An 8,746-nucleotide genomic window follows, 5' to 3' on the forward strand; every position below is an offset into this window, starting at 1 on the left:
TAAATCTTTAAAAAAAAACTCATTTTATAATGTATAGAGAGATTTATGTGTTGGGACACAGCCTTCAAAACCAAGTGAAAGCAAGAAACTATTTGATAGAGAAAGGTTTTCCTTTTGTAGAAAAAGAACAGGATCGCCTTTCCCTTCATGGTTCTCTTACAAAATGCTAAATCCTACCTGAAGTAAAATGAATGTAAAGAATAGGACTGATTACATAACTTGCAGAACCCAGTGTGAGAACAAACAATGGAACCTCTTGTTAAAACTACTACTAATTTTCAGTTTACTCAACCCAAACAGTAAGCCAGGGCAGGACTTCTTACACACAGGATGTTTTGTGCATTGTACCAGCTTCCCTAGCACCAGTTCTGAAGATGAGTCTATTTTTCTTCAATTCCTTTTCTTGGAAAGCTAACAGGAATTTAGTAAAAGGCAGATCCTAGACCCAGTAAAGTTAAGGAACATTTGTTTTGCCATGTATGCATGTGAACTTATCACCAGCCCCCAAAAGGGATATACAAATATATAACTATGGAACAAAAGTCCCATTTTATATGTATCTGTGAGCATATTACCACCCCCTACTAAAAACACATAGGAAGAAGAATAAAATTAGAGGAGGGAAAGATTTAAAGCATTTCTAGTAATCTGCACAAGCAGGTGTACCTGCTAAGACAAAACAAAGCAAGTTTGTTATAAAATAGAAAATGAGAAATGAAAACTGTGAGTATCTTACATGAGAATTCCATTTAGTCATGTTTCACTAAGTTAGATGTTATTGCTCAATATCACAAGATAAGTTCTAGGAATTACCACACTATGGCTTTTAATCACACAGACATAAGGATTATTTTTTTACCCATGATAAATTCTTGCTCAGAGGTCATCATTTGTTCATAAAAATCCATGTTTCTAAGTTACTAGCAGTCAAGAGGTCTTCAGTCTGTTGCTAGTATCTGTGCTAAAATACAGGTGGTTTTTGCTTCAAGAATTGAGCTGCTTTTACAACCAGGCAATTCTGGTTATCTGATCCATAGCAGTCATCACTGTGGATAATGTTGGTTTTGGGGTCAGCATTTTTATTTGCTTTCATTTGCTTACATATTTTTCATAAAGGGTACACTAAAAACAAATTGTTGAGTCCTGCTAACTATTACATTCAATCTGGGTCTTTTGATACCCTAGTTCTCAACAAAACTTTTCACTGTGTGCAAAGCAATCTTTCCCAACTATCTCTTGTTATACCATGTTAGGTATAACCTTGTTAGGCTTTGGCTGAAATGTTGATTTTCCTAATAAAATATTATAATCAATTGAGATAAAATTTTTACTCTTCTCAATCCTCATGTCAGCATATGCTGCATTAAGAATTGTAAATACCAGTCCTCTCTGGTGACACAAATTGTTAGATCTCAGTACTATGAGGCTATCAGCAGCCACTGCAGCATGAGGGTGATCCCCAGCCACACAGCTGACCCCCTGGCACAGCAGACCTCTGTTGTCTCACCCACTGCTCCCGTCAACAGTGTATTTCAGTCAATCTCTCTATTCTGCTCCCCACTCTGTCTCTGGTGAATCCTCTTACCCACCACTCCTCTGGCCTACACCCCAACTCTTGTCTGCATAAATAAATAAATCTTTAAAAAGGAGTTAAATTATATATGTTCATCTGTGTTTGCATCATGTTCCACTTCTTCATTAAATTGAAAACATGAAGCCAACAAGCATGATTCTCTTGCATCATGTTTGCACACTAGAATCCAAGGATGAGGTTGAATCCATTTGGGACAAATGAATGGTTGAGTGAGTGGATGACTGTCATCATGATGGAATATTTCAGGTGAATCAAGGGAGGCAATACTTCCTGGGATCTACTTCGCTTGCTCAGTGACAAAGCCCGTGACCCTCTCCTTTCAATGCCTTCGCCAAATTGCTGCCTAGAGGTAATGATGTCGCTTGATTGTGTATTATCAAGAGAATTAGTGCAAATAAGATAAATAAACTCTTGATCTCCCTTCACAAGCCAGAGCCAGATCTCAACAGACACTTTAATTGCTTTTCTCTGATTGTGTAAGAGAAGAGTTGTTGCTCTCGGGGGCCTTTATCTCTTGAGAGTGCATTACCTTTCGAGTCCCATGGGTCTCCTTTGGACGCCACATCAGAGCCCCAGGTCTAAGAGCCAGAACCCCTTGGATCACTCATGCTTCCAGTCACATGGTTATTAGTAACTGTCTAGTTCAACAATGATCTTCCTGCCCATTGAACTCCGGACAGAGTGAGCAACCAAGACCAGGACGAATATCTGCAGACAATAATGACCTTAATTAGAGCTGTGATGCTTCACCTACTTCAGGTACCAGACATCACAGGGATTCTCTGGTTTCCTCACGACAGCTGCAGACTCACTCCAGCAAAGGAGTGAGTGGGGGTGGGGTGGGGTTGGCTCTTTATTGTTTCTAGTTTATAGATGGAAACATAGAGGCTCCAGCTGAGTGAGCTGTTTGAGAAGTGAGAAGACATAGGTGAGAAGAGAAAAATAATCTGGAATTGGTATTAGTACTTACAAGCTAACTAGTATTTTTTTCTTTTTTCAGATTTATCTATTTATGCATACAGAACTGGAGTATAGGCCAGAGGTGCAGGGGCAGTAAGAGGATTCACTGGAGACAGAGTGCGGAGCAGAACAGGCAGAGCGATGAAGTACACTGCTGAGGGGAGCAGTGGGGAGACAGGAGAGGTCTGCTGTGCCATGTGGGTCACCTCCGGGACCAGGGATTGAACTTGCACTGAGGTGGCTACAGCTAGCTTGCAGTGCTTCTCTTTAACCCTTGTGCCACCAGGGAGAGCAACTATTTTAATGTTTCCTTGATGTGGAGAACTTTAACCCTTTTGGCTAAATTTTCAAGAACCTCTTGTAGGATATTTCCCTACTTTCATGGACTGTTTTTTTGATCTGAGGCTCACATGGGAATGTGCTGAATTTGCCTATTGCATTGTCAGGAAGCAAGGTAAGCTCTAGACCAAATTTATAACCTGTATAAATTTGGAGGGGGAGAGAAAGCCAAGAAGATATGTCAAACAGTCCTTATCCCTTTATATTTAGAGTACAACAGTGACTGTTTTGAGCATTTCATTTATCTGTAGTTTATAACAGAAAAGACCTATCAGGACCACCACACTGATGCTCACGAAACACAGGCATTTGTCACGATGCAAGACTAACAGTCATGAAGGTGTCATGTCTTGTTTTGCAATGTGCAAGCTTGTATAATTGGACAGTCATTTAGCCTTTCTGAGTTTCAGCTTCCTCCTTTGGAGTGTGGTATCATTAGCTACTTAGGCTGGTCCCTGGGTTTTGTCAGATTCAAATGGGACCACAATATGAAAATTTGCTACAATATGGAGATCACTTGACACCAATAATGTTAATGGTATAAAAGTATAAATGGTAAAGGAATACATGGAGGGAAATCAGGCTAATAAACTACTATGAAGTTCTCTGAGAGAAGAGATACCAATCTCTCCCAGGATGGACGAATTTATGGAATTTGAAGTATAAGGATGTCTTTGGATGCCATTTCTTGCTGTAAAGATTTTCTGACTTGGGGCACCTGGTCTGAGTAACTCTTACATGGCCCAGGTAAAAGGCTATAATGTAAATGGGATCATCTTGCTGTGACACTGGCTTGAAGCACACAAAATACGACATTTACCTGGCACTAGTGGATAAGAATAACCCACAGTAATCACCAGTTACATGTCTGTCTTGGTCCCCTGCATATGCTGCATCTTTGAACATAGTAGGCGTGCATCATTGTAGGCCTGAGAATTCACACACAACCTGGTTCTCCAGATTGTGGGACTTCAGGAGGGAATGGATCTTACTAGAATCTTATGCTTCTTTTAATTTTAGATGAATTTTTTTAAGCAGGGAGGAAGCAATGTAAGTAATTGTAGATCTAGTTCTCATCATGAGGCTGGGTTCAGAAAGATTGGTTATTTGTCTAAATTCTCAGTATGTAATAAGTACATATGATTTCCAAGGCGATACTTTTTAATCCCTTACATTGACTCTGAATATGAGAAGCGATAAATTAGTCATGCAAAGGGCAAGACAAGAAAATAATTTCGTGCATGTGTTAGGGCAAAAGCAGGACATTTTAGACTGTGGGCAAATGTTAAAAGGAATATTTCTTAATTACCAAGAGACAGATCACAGGTTTTAGTAAAAAAAAAAAATGCTATGAGATCAAAATGCAGCTCTCCTTGCTAGCGTTATGGTCTTCGGTATATCATTCATTGTTAGAGCAATTTTTGCTTCCCCATACGTGAAATGGGGATAATATCTCACAGGTTGTAAGATAACTAATGGGGATACATGGAGGCTCATGGCATCCCCAAACAGCTACTGGTTATTAAATCCTACCGAAATTTCAGTCAGTCTTCAAGTTTGCATGGGTATTGATCAGTATTAATCCTTTGAATGGGAAGATAAAATTTAAATGAAGCTCAAATAAATTAGTGCAAGTAATGAAGTGAATAATCATGAACTCCACATTTTAGTGGGAAGAAAGTGTCTCAAGTGAGGAGTTGCTGAAGATTTCATGGAAGTTTTGAAGCTTATGTCAACCCTTGAAGAGGTAGTGAGATTGAATGGGGCATAGACATCATGTAAGGAAGATGGCACTTCGTTGTACGTGTAGAGCACCATGTTTGTGGAAGTATAATCTGAAAGGTGTTCCCCATTAGAAGAAAGAAAGATTTATAAGAGATCAAACAGCCTCAATGAAAATTTCAAATTCTTATGTTTATCAGTAGATTAATTTGATCATGGGAGATGAACTAAAATTCATCCCTCCTCTAGGATAATGTTGGGAATAGGCCTTCTTCATCATTTTGAGGAAAAGAGAGTGATATTTTAGAAAAGGAAATGCTCTTCAGTACAGCATTTTACCCAGATCCAAATTATCACATTGCAAGATGTGTAATTAATCATTGTTCAAGCTTTCATTAGTGTTCTATATATATTTATACTATATAGAGAATTGGATACTTTTTCCTTACTTTTCTCACTGACATCTTGATCCCAAATCACCATCATCTCTTGTGTAGACTAATGAGGTTAATGCAAAAGAAAAATGCAATGGGGGAGCTGACAGGATCCCAGATTTCGTCCTCCCACAGAAGCCCTCCTTAACCTTGTCAACACAATGGATTCTAAGGTAATGCTGGTCAATGTCTTCAAACATTAAGAGAATCTGTTCATTTCATGTTTATCGTGGTCCAGACAATGCTATATGATACACGGAAAAGTAAGGCTTCAATGCAATAGTTATCATAAATGACTCAGAAAAAGAAGACTTTCTTGGCATAGTATTACTGGCCACTGTTTAGGTAGAAAATTTTGTATGAAAAATGGGAGGAAAGTATAGAAAGAATATGAGAGTGGAAGGAGTTTGAATGGAGCGAATGAATTGGTAAGGATATAGGACATTAGATTTTTGCCCTAATATGGAGTGACTGCACTAAAACATGCAACGCTTCAGTTCATACATAGACCAGTAAATCTGTCCTCATCTTGACGTATAATACCTTAAGATACAAGTCTGCCTCATATACCCAGACTGATAATGAGGACAAAAGAAACTGATGGCTGATTGATAATGACTAAGACCCAAGTGAACCATTCAGTATGTGATGAGCTAGAGGTGGTATCCCAGTGTCTCTTGTCCAAACTAATACTTCTCATTTTATTATTTCCCTATCTTTATGCCTTGTACAAAAATATTTGTAGTATCCCATGTGTGGTAAAGCACATCCTATATCTCCTTTAGGAATACTGTAGGGATGAACATGGTAAATTAAACAATCTCTTGGTATCATATAACTCTTTTTCTTATGCAATAAGACCATAGAAAAGTCTTATGCAATAAGACTATGGACTTATCTCTATATATAAGACTAAGTTATTGCACAAATATTTCATTACAGTGTTTCAAAATTTGAATTGGGAGGCAAACATATCCTTATCAATAGCCAAAGCTCTGGTGTTAAGTCATTCCTTTTTTCCTTCTACATCACTTATAAAGACAGAAATTTGTGTTCTGTATTAGGTCTTAAGTCTTTATTCTGAACCCTGTATGATCTTTCAATATTTTAAAGTGAATGCTATTTGAAAATTCCAACAAAAGACACACATTAGTCATTTCATCATAATGACATCCCTAGGAATGGTTGCCAACCCACTTCCTTTTTCTCATTGTTACAGGACATTCACCTAACCCACAGATGACCCTCATGGAGAACAGTACAAGGGTGACTGAATTCATTTTTGTGGGGATAACTGATGACCCAGACCTGCAGATCCCACTCTTCTTCATATTCATGCTCATCTATCTCATCACGTTGATTGGGAACATGGGGATGATCGTGTTGATCCTCGTGGACTCCCGTCTCCACACGCCCATGTACTTCTTCCTCAGTAACCTGTCCCTGGCAGACTTAGGTTACTCCACAGCTGTCACTCCCAAAGTGATGGCCCAGCTCCTTACTGGAAGCAACGTCATTTCCTACAATGCATGTGCTGCTCAGCTGTTCTTTTTTGCAGTCTTTCTCACTGTAGAGACTTTCCTGTTGGCAGTAATGGCCTTTGACCGCTATGCAGCCGTGTGCAAACCCCTGCATTATGCCACCATCATGACCACAGGTGTGTGCGAGTGTCTGATAATAGGCTGCTATGCCTTTGGCTTCATGGATGCCTCTGTCCACATCTGGAACATATTCAGCCTGTCTTATTGTAGATCCAATGTGATTAATCACTTTTTCTGTGACGGTCCTCCAGTGCTGGCTTTGTCCTGCTCAGACATCCACAGAAGTGAGTGGGTTTTATTTATTTTTGTGGGCATCAATGTTCTGATTTCTAATGTGGTCATTGTGGTCTCCTACCTGTTTATATTTGTCACCGTTCTGAGGATGCACTCCTCGGAAGGTCATAGGAAGGCCTTCTCCACCTGTGCGTCCCATCTCACCGCCATCTCCATCTTCTACGGGACAGGCATCTTCATGTACTTAGAGTCAAACGCCAGCCACTCCATGGGCAGTGACAAACTGGCCTCTATGTTCTATGCCATAGTCATCCCCATGCTGAACCCACTGGTCTACAGCCTGAGGAACAAAGAGGTTAAGAGCGCCTTTAAGAGAACTGTGGGAAAGGCCAAGTCTTCCATGGGGCTCATATTTATTCATGTATAGACTCAACAATAAGTCACCATGCAATTTAGATATAACCAGGGAAATGCTGACTTCTTGATCAACAATATATAACATCTTAAACCACTTCCCTCTGCTTCTTTTTTTTTACATCTAGAAAACATTTCTTGACAACTAGGAATAACAGCTTGAGCGAGAATCAACCATTTGCTTTTAAAGTAAGGATGGGCTCTTGTTTTCACGCCTCATGCTGGGACATATTTCATGTTCTTTCCTTCATCTGTGATCTCAGGCCACCGCTTAGGCTCAAGTTACAGTTCAGTCTAACTTGACTTTAATAATTTTTTCATCCAACCTAACTTTCCTATTTTGATATATATCACTCTAGGAATCCCTCAGAGCTGTGATAACAATGATAGAGCTACTTTGAAAGAAAGGAATGTATTATTTGAGTCTAAAATTTATTTCTTTGAATGACCAATTCCTCACATGTTGACTTTTATTTTAAAATGTCATTCCCACAAAATGAGCTTGACACTATTAGAACACACTCATCTGACAGAGACACGGACAGACAGAAGCCCTAGACACTTCTCCATAGAGGACACTGCTGATCATATGAAAATAAAAGGACTGATCTGTTACTCAGGAGAGAAAAATTAATATGAAATTTTTCTGAAATCATAGGAGAGAACACTTTCTGACTTAACTGAAGCAAGCATTGCCCTGATGCCAAGTCTAAACCAAAGCATTGCGAAAGATTTATTTTACTTTGTTATAATAATCCCATTTACTTTTCCTTACAATGTTTGCTTTCTTTCCTCAGATGTAGTTCCGGTAGAGTTTTCCACCACCATTTCCCGAACATAAGACACTAGGGTGAAGGTGCATGAGAGATTTATAGATGTTCTTCCATGTGTTTTGCTGTGGCATCAGAATTGAGGGTTATAGAGGATCAGGGGTGGGGGGGACATTCAATGAATCAAGGATGCAGGGAGCATGTAGAAGCTGGAAAAGATAAGGACATTCTCTCTCTCCTAGACCACAGTACACAGAGCCCTGCCATCGTCCTGGTTGTGACCCAGCAGGATCCATCTCAATCTTCTAAGATAAATTTATAAGATAAATTTATAAGATAATAAATTTGTTGTCAAAAGGCAACCACTTATGTTTTCTCTTTTGTTTTGGAAAAAATCCTGGCAGATTGTTTAAATATTGTTTCTGCCATATTAGCTTTCTCCTTTCCTTTTTCAGTCACTGAGACACAAACGCCCAACCTTTTCACTGGGCTCTTTGTGTCTCTTATGCTCTTCAATTTCTGTCTGCATTTTGCTTCATTTTTCAGCTTGGATGTTTACTGAACTCTTTACTGGTTTCTTCCTATTCTGTGTCTAAAATGCTTTTGAGACATATGTTCAATTCTTATTTCAGGAAGAAAATGAATGTTTTCTGTCCACTTTTCTTCTTTGTAGCACTTTGGCATCTCAATTCATGACTACACCCATTGTTTTTTAATGTTTTTACATGCACTTCTAAA

At 39.0% G+C, this 8,746-nt stretch overlaps 1 protein-coding gene across 1 annotated transcript; it reads left to right on the forward strand.

Moving 5' to 3' along the window:
• The first annotated feature begins 6,297 nt into the window (after positions 1-6,297).
• Positions 6,298-7,251, forward strand: LOC101622334 (olfactory receptor 5B12-like). The gene has a single exon (XM_004683439.1). The coding sequence runs from the start codon at positions 6,298-6,300 to the stop codon at positions 7,249-7,251; it is 954 nt and encodes a 317-aa protein (XP_004683496.1).
• Positions 7,252-8,746: the final 1,495 nt, after the last annotated feature.

The sequence above is a fragment of the Condylura cristata genome, unplaced genomic scaffold (genome assembly GCF_000260355.1).
Source record: "Condylura cristata isolate star-nosed mole 26May11 unplaced genomic scaffold, ConCri1.0 scaffold00015, whole genome shotgun sequence".
In the NCBI taxonomy this organism is placed as follows: domain Eukaryota; kingdom Metazoa; phylum Chordata; class Mammalia; order Eulipotyphla; family Talpidae; genus Condylura; species Condylura cristata.